Source organism: Haliotis rubra, unplaced genomic scaffold (assembly GCF_003918875.1).
Source record: "Haliotis rubra isolate DU_JTF1 unplaced genomic scaffold, ASM391887v1 Scf467, whole genome shotgun sequence".
NCBI lineage: Eukaryota > Metazoa > Mollusca > Gastropoda > Lepetellida > Haliotidae > Haliotis > Haliotis rubra.
In genome coordinates this window covers 148,187-166,859 of record NW_025767154.1, presented here as the reverse complement: position 1 = coordinate 166,859, position 18,673 = coordinate 148,187, and the positions used below count along the sequence as shown (strand labels likewise).

Here is an 18,673-nt window from a genome sequence, read left to right as displayed (position 1 = left end):
AAGTCATTTTCGTTTTTAGATAGAGATTACAAGAGAAAGGACAACTGACCATCAACCAATTACCCATCAACCACACTCGCCTCATCAAGTCATATCTGGTCGCTTAAGAGCGACAAATGTGTCAAGTTCTTGTTCTAATAATCAGTCCGGCACCTAATCGCCAGCACAGAAAGTCAGCTGCCTAACCCACTCAGCCACTGCAACTTCCACTTCCACTTCCACTGTGCTGGTGATTAAGTGCCTGACTCTGAGGGTGGGTTTGAATCCTGGATGAGACTCAACCCAACAAAAGTACTAGAATCCGTACTTTACTGAGAAAGTGTAATCCCAAATGTAACATGTTACATTTGACCACTTTCTAAATGGCATTGCATTTCTGTTCCTATTTGATACCAGTCATTTGTGTAATGGCAAAGATTGTTATTATCATGGGTATTTGTCTACTAAATTATGCAAGAAATGGTTTTACTATTTATATTGTGAAAAGAATATGCAGACATGTAACTATCCAACAAGAATTAGTTCTGTCGATTAGTTCACGCATGTTGACATGCAAAGCCTAGTGTTAAGTGCTGAAAATAATGTCATTACCTTGGGGAAATCATTCAAAGCTCATTGTCTGCACACCACACTCAACTGTTTTGTTGGGGGAAGCATGCTGTTTAATCAAACATGCCTCAGTTCTCAATAAAGTTCTCTAGTTTCATTCTCTAATATCATACACAATACAATATTTTATTTAATATTAATTTGATATTTCTACCTAAAACACACATTTGTATCATATGTGTATTCCAGATGATTTGTTTTTACTTGTAATTATTATTTTGATTAAGTTGATAATTTATCAAATTTGATAATTAAATAGAACCCAATGAACTTCTTTGAGCGGCATTTAGAAGTTGATGTGATGAGCAATGACAAGCTTTCTATGGACATTATAAAGAAGTTGTACATCCATACAACTCTCGCTGTTGTTAAACAAAAATGAAATGAAAAGAAAAAGCAGCCATGAGCTCTCATCTTGCATATCAGTAGTTGCCTGTTCTTTTTTATAAAAATTGGCTTCATTGTGAATTAAGTTCCTTAATTTCTCTAATGTCATCAACAATATGATTGTCCTCATAACAATGCAAGTTAGACAGTTGTTATCACATGACGGTGCACAAATAAAGTTTCAACCACACAGTGGGTCTATATGAACAAATTGTCTTCTGAGGCCTTTTTGTGTGTGTTTGATTTCGCTTGAAAGAGGTTTATGGAGGATAAATCATGAACTCTCAATATTTCTTCATAAAATATGCATTCACATCAGGCATGCTCTGAACTGGTACCTTTTTCTATTAAGGAATATTTAACACAACAAAACATAATTGAAAGTGACAGAAATAGCTCTCCAGCTGAGATTGGGTGAACTTTCATTGATTCATAAACAAAATACAGTGATTCAATGCTGTAGATTTTATTGTTCCTGCTAAGAAATCCACAGACAGTCGTTTTCCTTTGTAGTGGTGTAAAAGAGATTTATTCTGACAATCAGAATTTCCAATGTGGGATACATACCGGAAGTACTTTATGAAGATAACTTGAGCCTGAACATTGATTTCAGATAATGTTCCTTATGCAGTATTTATAGTTTGAGCTTTGATCGTTGTTTAACACTGTACTCGGCAATATTCCAGCTATATATGGTGGCGGTCCATAAATAATCAGGTCGGGACCAGACAATCCACTGATCAACATCATGAACATTGATTTATGCAATCAGGATACAATGACAGGTGTCAACCCGGTTTGCCAGCAGCATTTTTTTAAGTGCAAGCAAACAAATCATTATGCGTCAATTTTATAGTTATATGTATTTTCTTTTTTAAATGTAAATTATAATATTATAAGATTATTATTCTGATGTTACATGTATAAAAAATAACTCTTTTGAAAAGTCAAACTAGTTCATAAGTTTGAAAAGCATTAAACTAGTAATGGGTGCTGATATACCTAGAAATGTAATCATCAAACCATATAATCAAACATTTCTGATGTAACTGCTGGGCACAGGCACAAAAATCTGTATCAAAACAATTTAACTTACAAAAATGTTATTCAAAACATTTGTGATTATTGTAGTGCAACTTTAAACACATAATTGGCTACATGAGTATGAGGTGGGGCATAACCTCACTTTCCTCTGTGTGCAAGAGAAAGCAGCAAGTTATTTTTGTGAGATTCATTTCTCTTGCACTCTCGTAATGTTTTAATACTATTGTACTTGTCAGTTTTCAGAGTTTTCAACTTCTAATTGCATTGTAATTCAGCTGTTTTGGGAAGTCCTTTTCTTTTGTCAGTTGGTTTCTATTTGTTACAGGAGTATTAGTTGGGTTTGTGTGGTGGGACTGGGATGGCGACACCGTTTTACTAAGAAAATGTATTACAATTAAAGCAAGTAGTGTTTTTCAAGTGATCGATTTAGCTAAATCCAGACTGCACAAATTATTACTTATACAGGTAACTTTTATTGTCAGATTGCAATCAGTGCAGGTAACATTTTCCACATGTACATTGCAGGAATTTCATTGCTGAGTTTATATTCCAGTATTAATCAAGTCTTCTCAGGTGAATATCACATGAATCAAGTACCAGAACCAAAAAATGTAAACAAGTCTGTTTTCATGCTCATTAAATCAATAATCAGTTACGTACAGTCACCACACATTGTACACAATCTTGTGACATTTTATGACAGGTCAGATGTCTCTGTGTAATACATCACTTGTATTGTTAAACAAATTGTTTTTGCCAAGCAGAATATAAATTATATTTATGAATGAAAATGTCAGTTAAAAAGCAACAGTCACTCAAAACATCCTTTCAGACATCTGTTAATGTGAGCTTTCCCGGAGGTCGTGAAGTTGGTTATGAACATCCCTATCACATCTGATAAACAATCACGTGTTGTCAGTGTCATTGTTTATGACATGGTGCAGGCAATATTTTGATAGTGCATCCTGATAACTCTGTCTTACCTGTCTTCCCTCTTGCAGTCATCTTCTCTCAACTCTGCTGGGGTATTAAAGAAAGCCAAACATAAAGAAGCAGCCATGAAGACATGGATGTAAAATGTCTTTATCAGATTTAGATGTCAAAATGTCTTTATCCATCATCTCTTCCCTTATCCTTGCCTTGTCTCGACTTGGTGGGGTGGCCTTATGGTTAAAGCGTTGGATTCCCCATTTCTGGTGTCCCCCATGGTGATATTGCTGGAACAATACTAAAAGTGTCGTAAAACTAACCTCACTCACTTTCCAAGTCTCTTGATTTATCCAGTCAACATCCTCCAACTACACGGTTTGAAGAGGGAACATCATCATTGCCCTGCAGACCTGTTCCCTCCCCCCCCACTCTTCCTGAACATTACAGGACTGTCCCAGCCACCCCATTGACTCCACTTGACATCACAAAGAGGTCAATCTACTGTCACAGATGCTTATTTAGCATGGACTAGCAGGAAACTGCTGGTATATGCTGCTGAAGGTAAAAAATACTGCCGCACGGATAATAAACCGTTCTTCTAAACAGACTCGCATCACGCCGGTGCTTAAACAACTGTACTGGTTACCAGTGAGGGCCAGAATACAGTTCAAGGTACTCTGTACGTCTCACTTATAAATCACTTCATGGTCAGACTCCTATTTACATATCTGAACTCATATCTCCGTATGTTCCAGCCCGTGAACTGCGGTCACAACAGCAGAATCTCCTGACAGTACCTCCCTACAAGCTAAGACCTTGGGTCACAGATCCTTCTCACACACTGCCGCGGTCTTGTGGAACTCTTTACTCTTTGACCTAAATCTCGCACGAACTCTGGACTCATTTAAAAGCCATCTCAAAACGCACCTTTTCATTCAGTTCTATGACTCATAAACAGCTCACTCTTACTGTACATATTGTTTTAATTGTAGCGCCATGGCACTATTATTATCCCCCACCTTGCGTTTAGCGCCAAGCGGGGGATATAGTATTACGCTCTGTCCGTCCGTCCGTACGTACGAATTGGAATATCTTAAGAACCGTTGACTAGATTCTTTTTATATTTGGTACCTAGCTTCATCACAGTATAAGAAAGGTCCAAGTCAGGTTTGGTGACCTTGACCTTCATTTCCAGGTCACAAGGGGATTTTAACGTTTTACCTGCATGTTAAGCTGTCTCAAGAACCGTTCTCTGGATTTTCTTTATATTCACTACCAAGCTTTATCTAGGGAAGGCGCATTGCCCAGTCGATTTTGGTGTCCTTCACTTCATTTTCAAGGTCACAGAGACACTTTGAAGATTTCAGTATATTAACCTGCATGTTATGCTTGTCAGGGAGATACCTCAAGAACAATTCAATGGAGTTTCTTCATATTTGACACCAAGCTTCATCCAAGGAAGGCGCAAGGCCCAGTCGATTTTGGTGACCTTCACTTTATTTTCAAGGTCACAGAGACATTTTGAAGATTTCAGTATGTTAAATTGCATGTAAGATAGTCAGCAAGATATCGCACAAAATATTCACTGGATTTTCTTCATATTTGACACCAAGCTTTATCTAGGGAAGGCCCAGGACTCAGTCAATTTTGGTGACCTTCACAGAATTTTCAGGGTCACGATGACACTTTGAAGATTTCAGCATGTTAACCTGAATTGTCAGCAAGATATTTCAAGAACCGTTCACTGGATTTTCTTCATAGACTTTCAAGACTTCCCTTGAATGTTTTTCAATAAGCAATTTCTTTAGTACTATTTTTGCATATTTCATACACTATGACATTCATGTCAAGGTCAAAGTCAGTCTTGCAAATATGTGTGTGTTTGAACAACCAAAGAGCAAGATATCAAGAGAGGTTGACTGGTCATGTTTTTGTTGACATTTACCTTCATCTTAAACTTTCATTACTATATAAGATTGATTTGATAATTTGCGGCGGGGGATTATGTCACCTTAGTGACAATGCTTGTTTATTATTATTATATGCCACAATTTTGGATCTGTGACCTTTTTCCCTTCATCAATCACAGATTCAAGCTGGGTCTTTTCTATTTATGTGTTGATAGAAGATGCTTACTACAAATATGGGAGTACATCAAGAAATAATTCCTCACTCATTCAAAATATGGAATTGCCTCAGACATGGTTTTTGTCAGTAATGTGTCAAGTCCATCACTTTCAGAGAAATGGTGAGTAGTAGCATGCATCAGAAATTGAAAACCATCAAGAGAAAATGCTATAACCCACTGTGGACTACTTCTACAACTAAAGGTTAACAAATTGTGTATGCACTGGAGAAGCACCATACTTCCAGCAGTGGATACAGATAATGGGGAATTAAGTCATTCTGTTGCCAGATTTCCATTATGTAGTCATTAGATATTGCTGATTGGCTGTTACGTCTAAAACATGAAGTTTTTTAAGTGACCTTACCCATGAATTACAGCGCAAATGATGGGATTTGATCATATAATAATACATCTCTGTTGCAGCTGCTGTTTTGAATTTTGTCTCTTACCTTGGAGCTTATAAGTTTAGCCAACAGCTTATCCTGCCAGGGGATTCGTGAGACAGAAAAGGCTTTTTTCCATTTCCATAATATGGATTTGGTAAACAATTCATGGACATGATTGTCACCTCTCAATAACAAATTTCAGTTGTTCATTAGCTGGTATCAGACCTCCAAGCTCTTTAGGTAAGTGCATTATCACAGCATTGGTATTGCCAAGACAAAGCAAGACACCCTGTTCTCAACAGACTGAAGACATCATTCCACATACCTTCCAAAAGTGGGACTCAATTCTGGTATTGTCTGGTTGATTCATAAAGCATACACAGCTTCAGCAGGGATGTTCTTCCTTCAGCTATCCACAAAGACAACCTTTCCACTAGCTTTAGCTTACCGGTAAGCTGCTTGAAAATCAGACTATGAGTGGAACACATTCATGTTGATGATTGGAGTTCCATATAGATGTATATCAGACCCCTCTTATAAGTTGTGGTCAAGATTCAGTTGGCATGTCTTGGGCATTGATTATATATCATACCTTAAGCCAGACTGTCATCCTGATTGATTGTTATGTCCAGTTAGAACACTGAGGTTTTATCCTGCAGCAACGAAACCTCATAAAAGACTCACAAAATTTATTCTTTGGAGACTGCTTCAGACAAGTATGTCACGAAAACCACTGTTAAGGTCATTCAATTCAATGACTTACGTTTTGAATTTCAAGCAACTCTGAGACAACAGAATCACATAGGTATCCACAGTCTACTTTTTACTGTCCAGGGAGTTTATTGAATGAGAACCCTACAATCCCTTTGATATATCCTGACAATGATGAAATAGAAGCATGGTATGTGCAAAAATGATCAAAACAAGAGTTATCATTTTTGATAAGATGTACTCCCTTTAACATCTGTCAAGTTGGCAGGTATTTGAGAGAAGTGAATTTTTTTTGTTGTTCCCGATAAGAGGGCTTTGTTCTATGTTTGTTTGTATTCCGTGTACTACTAATTCTGAAAATCATAAGATCGTGTTGGTGTGATTAGCCAAAAATTCAGGACTATGGGAATGATATAAAAAAGGTCGTATTCTAAGAATTATTAACTGTGATAACTATCGTAATAAAATGCCTTTTTGGAGTGCCACAGCATCGGCCATGGAGAAGTGCCAATTTATACTTGTCAGGGGGATACACAAAGCATGTGATCAATTGTCAGACTTACATTTTTGACTAAGTCATGGTGGCTGAGTGGAATGAATCACTGACTTTGTTTGCTGTCTGTTAGTTGCCTCGGTCTGAGATTGTGGGTTTAGATCTTGAATGAGACTCAACTCATTCAATCAATTCACTGAGAAAGTGTATTCCCAAATTTAGCCTGTTTCTTTCTAAAAGGCATTGTACATGCATGCATTTATGCTAACTATTTTGTGTTTTGATGATTCTTGAAAAATCAGTTGTAACATATGTTTTTGTTGTTCAACTCACTCTCATGACTATATATTTTCAGAAATGGATGATTGACAAGATGCTGTAATACTGAGCAAACATAAGCGTGTGCTTGAGTCAGTGTACAGTGTCTGTGTACTCAACATACATGTATATAAAAAATATATATTCCCCGCTGTCTCATGTGTTTCCATTTTATTTACAAGAAATTTGTACAGCCTAATTTTAAGCATTGTACATAACTTTTTCTGTTAAGTGATGTATGATACAGAAAGTTAGAAGGGTGATAATCTCTTTATCATATTATATCCATCTTTGAATAATCACAGTTTATAAAGCATTGAAGTAAAATGCCTGTGTGAACCACCCCATTTATTAGATTGTCAAATGAGTATAATGCTCACACTTGTAAAAACTCTATCTGAACTGATTGGGGAATGTTTTATGTAAATAACCTTGGGATACACAGTCCACAAGATCAGCGTCATACTTTCACACATATTTTATTTCAAAACCAGTTATCTTACTGCTGCCATTTGGGGGATGTCTTAAACTAAATACATCATATTGAAATGTGTAATATCTGAAACAACTGCATGGTCTTTGTGAATAACACTTATTAGAGACCTAATTTGGTGAATTCAAAGTGTTTCACAAAGCATATATCTGATTTGAAAGTGGGGGCATCAGGATAGGTGGCGATGAGTCTGTTATTGCATGTAACACAGACATCATTCCAGTGATGTATATGTTGTGCATGCACATAGAGAGAGAGAGTGTGTGTATGTATGTATGTATGTATGTATGTATGTATGTATGTATGTATGTATGTATGTATGTATGTATGTATGTATGTATGTATGTATGTATGTATGTATGTATGTATGTATGTATGTATGTATGTATGTATGTATGTATGTATGTATGTATGTATGTATGTATGTATGTATGTATGTATGTATTGACACACATTTCAGTCTTGATGAAAATGAAGGAGCGCAGGCAATTCCTTTAGTGTTGCAGTAGCCTTGGGAAACAATCTTGGGTGGGTTTGAATCAGAAGGCTTTTTTTATCTCATGATTTGGACTTACAGAGCATATTCTGTTGAAAAGAGAAATGATATGTCACTTCTTACAATAATATCACCCCAGTTCTGTGAAACTTTAATGCTTTTAAGATTATCCATGTAAACATTTGTCTTGGAGCAAAATTGTTGCTCATGAAAGAGATGTGAGTGATGGGATGGAGACCAATAGATGGTCTCTGGTTTAAACGGAATCTTCTCAAACTCAGTATTAAAGTTTCATTTAAGTGAAGAGTGACCTGATCATGGAAGGTGCTGATGTTTGTATTCCCTATTTGTGTCACACTGGTGTTGGGATATGTAAGACAGAACTGTTTCAACTCATTAATAGTCTGTTTTAATGGTGTATTTATACTGTTTAACCAAAAGGATGTATTTTTGAAAATCACATTTCTTCTGTCTATTTTATTGAACCTGCTTGTCACTATAAATCAGTCATAGACCCAGGTCTACCCTACAGTTAGTTTTGTTTCATTTCCAAAAAATGATCTATGGAGACGAGAAAACAAAATTTGCTCATTTAAAGAACTATGTTAGATGGCTTTTAGAGATACTGTGTTGGTTGTAGTATGTGTTAAATATCTGTGAGAATGTTCTCATGATGCTATAATTGACATTGTTCCCTTTTTCCTACATTGCCTTATCAGAGGTTTACATTTACATTATTCTGTCTTTGTAATGCATATTCTCCAGCTCAAACAGTTATGATAACAGAGCACTGTGCTATACTTACCCACTCTTACAAATCATATATCAACAATATTTTACATTCTACTTTGTATAGCTTTTTAGTTTCATTTTATGTAATGTGCTTGATTTTGATCATTTTTAATTAGATTTGACAGAGCCATGAACGGGCTGTACCAGACGGTATGGTCTTCTCTCTCATACATCAGGATGTTTACCTTCCCTTTCATCACTTCTATCAGCATTCATATTTACATGTTGCTCTCCTTTCTCTGCCTCTTGTGGTAATTGTTTACATTGTTTGAAAACGATTGTTTAATTTTTCAGATCCCAAAACTAAACAAGTAATACAGCACAAATTCAAATCCAGCATGGTAAGTGAGATTTGCCTTGAACATCTAATAGTGTACTATTTGCTATGTCATTTCTGTGTGCATTGCTTTGCTCATCATGTTACCACACGATCATTGTGGATTACATTTTGGAGACTCACCTTTTTTCTAAATGATTCAGAATTTAGGGCAGCATTTTTTGTTATTTTACTGTGCACTGATACCATTTGGAATAGCCATAGCAAGAACAGTGTTTTATTGTGGTAAACTGTAAGAAAGCCAGGACTATGGTCCTGAGCATACTCATGCACAGTCAGGATAGTGATACTAGTTTTATGCAGATTTCAAAAGTGATTGAAATTATGGCAAATAAGGCATTTGATATTTTAAGAGACATATCATAGCACATCAATGTGTCAATCAGATAAAGAGGAGAAACAATCACAACAAAGCAATTTGTTTGGTGGTGTGGGGGGGTGGGGGTGTTCATTCAACATGGTCAATGCATCAAGCGAAATAGGCTTTTCAGTATGCTCAGCAATTTATAAAATATTGTTCACATAAATGATTAGTTCATGTTTTCCAAGGATTTGAAAAAAAATGTTTGTCTTGTGTATGAAAACATGCAATTAACCTGTAACCAATTAACCACGTAAGTCTTAATCTGTTCTTTGTGTTAGGTTTTGGGGGAAGGGGTGTGTGTAAACTTCCAACACATGTTCAAATGGAAAACCCCTACAATGTAGTTACTATTAACAAAATAAAATGATGCAAAGATTACTTTCATTAAACAGACTTTGTTCTGTTTTCTGTATCTATTGATATTTATCATGTAGGATTTTGTTTCATGTTTTTTGTCTTTCTTTTATTTTATTTGGTGTATAAAATATATAATAATGATTTGTGTGTCTGTAGAAACATACTGGTGTGGCTTTTGTCTTTGTTTGGGGTATTTTGTTTTTATATTTTGCAGCCTCTGTGTAAGTTTTGCCCCTTGCTGCATACATTTCCCCCAAATCAATTCATGTTTATGAAATAATACCCAGAGAAGAAATGAACTGAAAAGTTACATTTGCGCTGATAAATGTATTGATGAATGTAAGAAATCATTTTGATAGTCTATGGAACCTAGATGTCAGTAGATGCAAGTGAAAGAGAGATATACACATGATGGTTATTCTCTTTGGAATTGTTCTGCTGAATTACTGTACAGCTGATTTGTTTGGAGCTAAAAGCAACACACAAAACAAAATTTCCAAAGTATGTAAAATTGCAAAAATAATTTACAGAATATACAAAAACCTTAAAGAAGAAAATAGAGAGCAACAACCATTTTTAGATTGTCCTGAAACCCAAAAGATTATCCCAGAGTTAATGATTATGCATGAATTTCTTGTTTTTATTAGGCCAACGAGGCTGCACTCATGATGCATAGGATATTTTCTGTGCAATACGCCAAGTTACGAGCCAAGGCCTTACTTTTACCTGATGAAAATGGAAACAGTACGCACGTCCTCTTTACCATCTGCTTCCATAGCTTTACATGCCTGATTTATTAACCTTCGTTTCAACATCACCTAACCTGGCCTTGCTTACAAATTTAGCTAGCATTGTTTATTTTAAACCAAATGCTGGTAGTTTACTAGTAGATCATTGTTTTAGATTTCAGCAACTAACACATTGTACTTACTATTCAATTTGCCTGACGTTGTGCTTTCAGTAGACCTTTTTATTTTAAGATAAGTGTTCACTTGTTGACCTTGGTTTTAGTCAAGATTGAAAATTTAAATAAAGTCAGTTTCCATTTATTCAAAGTATATCAAAAGTCATAAGTACTTTTTACAAGTTCACAAAATGTATGTCTTTGGAGTAATAAGTTGTCACCTGTAGAACATGTACAGACTGATAAGGAGTAATATAATGTGTCACCATGATCTGTCCCAAGGTTTAGTTCTGTGTTCCTGTCTGAAAAGACATTTTCCAACAAGCACTCAGACATTATTTATGTTACCATATTTATTACTAATACAGGTAAGTTGTCTCAGCTTCCCTCACAATAGCCAAAACATTTATAGTACTTATGCTGAGAGAAATAGCAAAGAATAATACAATCGTCTTGGATGCTGAGATGTCTCCAGGTAGCAGCATCTTCATAATTTAGGTTCAGTACTGCACATGATATGTCATCATTCACTGTGCAGTTACTGGTCTGTTTGAACAGTCTGAATCTGTCAGAACTAAATCAGTAGTTGTGTCGATTGTGCTGAATCAGGATATTCAGAATTAAAGATAATTTCCATGCATCTTGCATGTTTACAAATTACTTAGAAGCAGAAACCTCTCAATCTCAAACGAGTAATGACAGTTTGTGAGATGTAAACACATTTCAATTCAATTGGTCATTCTTCACTTAAGTTGTCTTAATCCAGTAGTAATTTCTCATTTGTTGCACATCTCATTTGCTAACTTTAAAAAGGTACACAGTCATGTGTGAATGCACCCCAATTCCCCTGCCTTTTACCTGGCAGATAAATTAGTCACACTTAAACAGTTAAAAACATTCAAGTAGAGTTGTTGTTTCATGTAGTGACGCAATTTGAGTTAAAATTATGAACGATGTACAATGGAGATAACTACATAACTTAAGCTGCTAATTTTTAAGATGTAACTATTGACAAAAACAAATGTTGAAAAGACAAGATACATCCATCATACTGATTTTCAGTGTTTTCATTTCAAAGTCTCAAAGAGACAATTTTATTTCTTTTCTTCACAAAATGTTTGAAGATGTGATTTCCAAAATAAAAATTCATGAGAAAAATGAAAAATTATCTTAGAATCCAATGTAGAGACAATCCCTAAAATTAAAGAAAAACATAATCAGGTTATATATTTTGATGTAAGAAGTGTGCAAGCCATTTATTATCCCCATGTCCCAAAAATATTTTGTTTTGGATATAGAAATGGGTTCCATCAGATTTTATTGCTGGAGCATCATTAAGTTTTCTTCTTCTAGTTTTGGATTACTCCGTTTTCTTTCTCTTGGATTTGCCTTAGTTCACAAATTCTTGAATATATGTTACAGCTTAGGATATATTCTGTGCAGGGTGGAACTACCCCTCTTCCTTCATGCTTGTGCTAAAGGAAACATCTTTTTTCACTTTAAAGCACACTCATAAGGTTTGTATTTTCACAATGTAACTTAGTAGATTTTTAATCAAGACAGATACATAAGCGGTCTCAGATTAGGAGGACCTACGCGTGAAGTAGTGAAAATAGTTTTTTTTACAAATTAAGCTTGTTTGGTTCAAACTTAATGTTGGAGAATGACTCTCTTCTTCATCAACATCTGGTGTATGTGCTCAGGGCAGTTGCACCCAGATCATACGGGACCCATCACCCTAAGTGCCATCTTCGTGTCGCACCCCATTCTCAAAGGGTCAATTTGAAAGCTCATGATGATAGGCTCTTTAAGGCAACATTGGAAGGTGATGCAGTGGGAGTTTGAGTAAACAAGCCACGATCCTGATCCCTCATCCCCCTCCACCCAAAGAGAGATCACCTTTCACTGGGGTATTCTGTTGGGTGTAGGGTAAGGTAGTATCCACTGGGGCTGGCAACAAGACCAATCAGTCTTAACTGATCCATTCTGACTCTTTTAACCCAAATCAGTTCACTGAATCCTTATCGTGTCTATGATCATTTGTTTCCAGTTTTGACAATATGATGCATGGTTTAAATGCTTGTTCCTGGGCATGATTCTACATGTCTCATTTCTCTGGTATGCATTATGAAAGCATGTCTAATCCTGGGGTGATACATCTATAAACCTCTCACCCACAGAAGACACCAGTCCACATGACTAAATATGTATCAACAGTGTGGGGACTTACTTTTGCTGGGCCATGGACGAGACTCTTGCACCAGAGAGTCCTCAGCTTTGCGGTAGTGGTAGTATACAAGATCCAACCAGCTTGATAGTTTGGGGCATGCTGTGAGATCAGTGCTGCTGATGCATATATGAGGTGTGTACTGTCAGACACCTAGACAGCTTTGATGACTGACACTTAGCTACAAGTCACTGTTATACAGCAGGCAGCAGTTCAACCAAGCCTATTGCCAACAGATAGTAGTTGATAGTAGCTTACCCATCCACAGGCTGCAGGGTATGACCTTGGTAGTAATTTGTTGACTCACTACAGTGAAGATGCTGGCCTGTTGATGCCTTCACAGTGTTCACGAATGGTGTTTCAAAGTAACAAGACATTGGGTCCTGTAAGTTTCAGATGTCTGTCTGACCCATTGAAAATTCACAGGACCCATAGAATAAAATTAAATAAACATTTCAGATTTAACATTTCTCATAATTGGCAAACATAAGATTTATAAACAGCAAACAAGTGTCATATGTCACATATAACAACTTCAGTCAAAGTCACTGTGAAATATACAGCCAGACACTGGGGCCAGCGGGATGTAGACTTCTATCAGACCGTTGGCGAATCTGACGGATTTGTCAGAGGGTCAGACGCTATTCGTGAACACTGCCTTCAAAGCTAATTATTACTCCTTTGAAGTCATTGTACAAAACCTCATTCTCCTTGTACTCAAATTACAGCCATCTGTTATGAATGAAGCTGCTGCCAGTTGATAAAACATGCAGGGTTTGCAAGACCAGTCCCTTGACTCCCTACTACGAGAGATTTCATATCTCTGCTGTTTCCTTCCTGGAGAAAGATCTATTACAGTTTGATGCTTCACTGAAGAAATCTGAGTGAATAACAGATTAACAGTCCATCAGATTGACTTGCCCATATACAAGCCTCATGACTGTCCTTTTCATCCATTTCCTTCCACTGATGACAACTTCTATCAACTGGTCTAATCTCCATCACTCACAATACACATATTATTAATCAAATTGAGAGAATTGAAGTGGTCAATGAATATCAGCATGTATATATACTGGTTCACTGTCCAGGTACAATTCACAATGCTTTCTTAGGACTACATGTCCTATCACAAGTACGCAAAAACATTTCAGAGCTTCTAATGGAGGCTATTCTATTTCAATCTTTCTTGGTGCAAGAAATCTTTTAATAAAGCACTGCATACTTAACTGCATAAGCTCATAGCTGGATAAATCAGCATGTTCCTGCTCTACATTCAGAAGATATAAATCCACCCTTCTGCAAGGCCATACAAAATGTCGTAACATGTCTCCATGGGTAGAGAGGTCCACTTCTTTCCAGAAGTGCCACATGTTCAACCAAACTTTGTCAACTGGCGTATTTTTCAAAAGTGTTGAAGTTGAAGGCAGGAGTTCCTGAGTACCGTCTCAATGTCTGTGTCTCTGTCTGTCTTGATTAATAATCTGTGAAGTTATAGTATGAAGGTAATCACAAAAACTTTAATGTTTCCTTCTGCACATGAAAGGAAAAAGAGAGGTTATCCCACACAATTGCAGATATGGCACTAACCAATATTTACTCCCAACTACCCTGAGCAGAAAATAGAAGTGTTGAGAGCCCAAATGCTTTTCCTAAACCTTTTTACTAAACAGTCACAAATACCTCCAATTTCCCCACATATCATTTATGGCAGCTCTCTATTCCGAGTACCGCCTCCGTGGTGTTGTGGTTAAAACATCCGACCAGAAAGCGGAAGGTTGCAGGTTTGATTCCAGGCCATGTCATACCAAAAGATGTTAAAAAATATGGTACTTGTTGGTCCCTGTCTGGTGCTCGGCATTAATGGGTACAACAGGGGCTGGTCAGCTCAAGAGTCAGTATAATGTGTCTGAGTAGGGTATTCATGCTTAACTGTAGCATGGTATCTCAGTGAGCTAGCACTATAAGACCAGCTTAAGTCTGGGCTAGTACAAGCAACCACACATATACACCCATGCACGTCGTCATATGAGTGAAATATTCTTAAGCGCGACACTAAACCCCATTTCACCTCACCTCTCTATTCCAAGAGGGCTGTGACATGACTGGAATACTGTTTAAGCTATGTTAAACCCAGTTCACTCATTTTATCCCATTTGTATTTTACATTTCACCCTCACCAAAGTTAGAAATGCCAGAGCTAACTCTAGTGACTTCATGATGTTTGACAGTTGAGATGCAAATCATTTCCTTAGAAACAGCCAGCTGGTGAAGCTCCCTCACGTATGCTATTATGGTGAGTGGATGTGTGTGCTCCCAGATTCTCTCAAAGTACATGTAAGCCATGTTGGCTACTATGCCCTACGTCTTTTGAAAGTGTGTTTGTCTTTTTGTGTCAAACAAAGGGTATTGAAGTATCAGATTTTTATGCTAATAAAATGGAACTTGAGTACTGTATGCAAGACAAATATTTAGAAGATGACCATCCTGCTCTTGAGCAGTCAAGGGAAAGGATATGTCTTTTGGAGAAAGTGTTGACCTTTGTTATGTACTTACACATACCTTTACAAATGTCATTGCCCTTGACAGAAGACCTTGATTGATAGATAGAGCAGCAGTGTTTGGTTGAGGTAAAATTTCAGAGACCATTGTGGAGGGAAGCTGAGAGAACACTGTGTGTTTGTCATGATTATATAACGTGACAGATTTACCATACAATTCCTCATATTATTTCATTTCTCTTACCTACACCTAATACTGGTATAAGCTTAGCAAAATACATTGATTCATTAACAACACTAATGTCTTTCTGGTTCATACAAGTAGTTTATGCATTTTTTGACACAATACATCAGTAGAAAATTGTCCTGCAGTTCTGACAATGTTGCCTATGAACTTCTCGGTAAATGTAGTGGACAGGCAATGAAAGTTGTGTGATTCCAGTTGATAACAGTTATCTATTGAAAAGTTCCTTTATTTAAAGTGCATGGTATCATTTGCTTGATTTTGTCACTTGTTTGTGCAGTGTGTACTGAAGTCTGAGCCAAGCTTTTTGTCTTCTTGTAATTATGTCAGCTTCCAGTATTATAGCTTGGATATCACTGTGTCAAGTTTACAAGCATGTTTCTCTGTGTTATGTTCAGTTTTTTGCATTTTTTAATAGTTACTTCCAGTTTGTGTATGGTTCATGCATTACAAAGCCACTGTGAAAACATTTTATATAAACACTGAAGAATTCATTCAAATACAGAATTAAAGTAATTCACCAGTGGATATATAAAACAGATTGACTTTGTATATTTGAACAAGGTTCAACTTCAAAATACATAATCAGATAATCATGCATAAAAAAATTGTGACAAAAATACTAACATTTCAGAACATGTACCTATGGTACAGTGCAGGCATTTGTATTTGGGATCAGTATTGTGTTAAGCTGGAAGAAAAGAATCGATAGAAAGCAATGGTATTGTATTTTCCTAAACACAACAGAATATAACTGATGTACAAATATTTTATGCTTTGACGAACCAATGGCCGTATTATATTTATGTAACAGTTGGAGACATTTCTTTCTTCAAGTTTCCCTGACTTCGAAACTTCCTTTGAACTGCCTTTTCCTTTCCAAAGCCTTGAATATTTACAAATAGAAACATGTACTGTAGGGTTCTGCCTATTATTTTGTAATGATGGTGAACATTGTTTCACTAAACAAAATCAATGAGTTGGCATCAAGTACATGTGTTTTCACTTTTGTATTTTATGGTCATAATTGTATACAGATATCATAATCATACTGTTTTACTTTTTAAGATACTAATAATTCTGAAAGATAATTTCTCAATTATGATTTCTTTCTGTTTCAGGCTGACCAGATGTGCTATGCAGTCCTCTGTTTGTTTTCTTATGTTGCAGCAGGTTTAGAACAGAGAAAACAATCTTGACACAGTCACCAGTTGATGATTCTAGCCTTCCTCCTGACGATACATTCTTCCATTTTGTCCTTCCTTCCGTCAGAACAGATAGTCAGGGCAGTTGACATGATCGTAGATCTTATCATCTGCTCCACCATACAAGTTCTCCTTCATTCCACAGTATAATTGAGAGCCTATGTTTTTTTTCTGAGAAATGTATTCTTATTCATTGGTGCTTAAAGCTATTTTTTCTGATATTCTGCATTTATTCTGCAACAGTTGTGTGTTCAATTGTTTGGAAGTATTGTCTTCCAAGCCGGAATAAATAGAAAATTTCCTTAGAATATTCCTTTATGGTCAGAATAATTAATGGTCATGAATCAAATTCATCCTCCATCATGTAAACAGTATGCATACTTCATTTTGTTCAATTCCAGTGGAAATCCAGTAGCTTGATGATATTATCTTCTAGATCTCTGATTGTTGACAGCTTGAAAAAACCCCAACATACTGCTCAGATTGTTAATGTATAAATATATTCTTGTGCCTCGTAAAGTGCTAAATTATTTATTTTTTACTTACATATAAATATATATTATATATATATATACTTATACAAATGATTTGTAATCCGTCAAACTGTCATTCATGTTAGAATTTGTCATCAAATCTGGAGGTATTTTGTTTGTGCTTAAGTAGTGACTGGTGATCAGTTTGTTCTCTGTTCTACTGTTGCCTGTATTATCAAAGATTCACAAAGAATGAACTACCTTAAAAATGGCACCATCTTGTAACACTGTTAAATACTAAATTATGTTTTGTGTTATTTTATGCAGATCTTACCCTTTTTCATATGAAGTATTTTCTGTTGATACCAAGACATTTTCAATTAAAATTACTTTCGTCTTTTGGGGTTTCCCGTTTGTGGACAAAATGTATCTGTCACATTTTCTGATAATGTTGTAGTGTTTTCCTCAACGTGTGAATATGTATATTTTCCCAAGAGCAAAAGTTAGGCCCTCTGACTATGAAATTTTGTAATCTTAATCACATTGATGTAGTCTTGCGTTATTTTGTCATTTTTTCAAAAATCAGTTGAAAACACTTCAGATGTAATTGGATTTCCTGCAGTGAGATGTAGACATAGCTGTTCAGAACTAACTCCATCACCTACATGTTCTTTTGCAAACTGACAACAGCAAGATGGTAAAGCATGCAAGAAAATGTATTCCATCATTCTGAATTAGGGACCATTCATAATTTATGGCTTGGGGTGGGGGTGGGATGATGATGATGATTTTAAAGAAGGTCACCTATTTTGTTCTGGGGAGGCAGGGGTGTCATCAATTTTGTACACGTACTAGGGGGGTCAGCAAGTTTGTACATAGAAATATTTAAAACATATGCTTAAAAATTATGGGAAGGGAGGGGGTGTCATTGATTTTGTACATGATATGCAGGGCGGGGTCACTTACTTTGTACATAAATTTTAGTGAGGGGAGGGGTCATTCACATTGTACATGCTTCTCCATGAAAGTCGTCATCATAAACTATGAATGGTCCCTTACGACCCTCTGTTTTAAAAGCCATTGGTACAATCCTGTCACTTCCATACAGTATGTGGACTGACTGCATAGCGTAGTTTTGGTTTGGAGTTTGAGTCAGCCATGGAATCAGCCTGCTGGATTTGAATTTTGTCTTCAAGTATCAACACAGTATTAGATACAAGTCTACAGAGAAGCTCTTCAACATCTTCATTGTTTCTTGCAACATGCATGCAATT

At 36.3% G+C, this 18,673-nt stretch overlaps 1 protein-coding gene across 6 annotated transcripts in view; it reads left to right on the top strand.

Moving 5' to 3' along the window:
• The window catches only part of LOC124290481 (MAP kinase-activating death domain protein-like), a 152,847-nt gene extending 134,650 nt beyond the window's left edge, over positions 1-18,197 (top strand). For 2 of the 6 annotated variants that reach the window (XM_046727191.1, XM_046727189.1), the window contains exons 31-33: positions 9,082-9,128; positions 10,493-10,589; positions 16,843-18,197. In XM_046727191.1, the coding sequence (XP_046583147.1) occupies positions 9,082-9,128; positions 10,493-10,589; positions 16,843-16,847 (149 nt within the window). In that variant the 3' untranslated portion in view covers positions 16,848-18,197. Of the gene's footprint in view, positions 1-9,081; positions 9,129-10,492; positions 10,590-16,842 lie in introns of those variants that run through there. The other 4 variants (XM_046727190.1, XM_046727193.1, XM_046727192.1 and 1 more) reach the window with 3 other exon arrangements.
• The last annotated feature ends 476 nt before the right edge of the window (positions 18,198-18,673 follow it).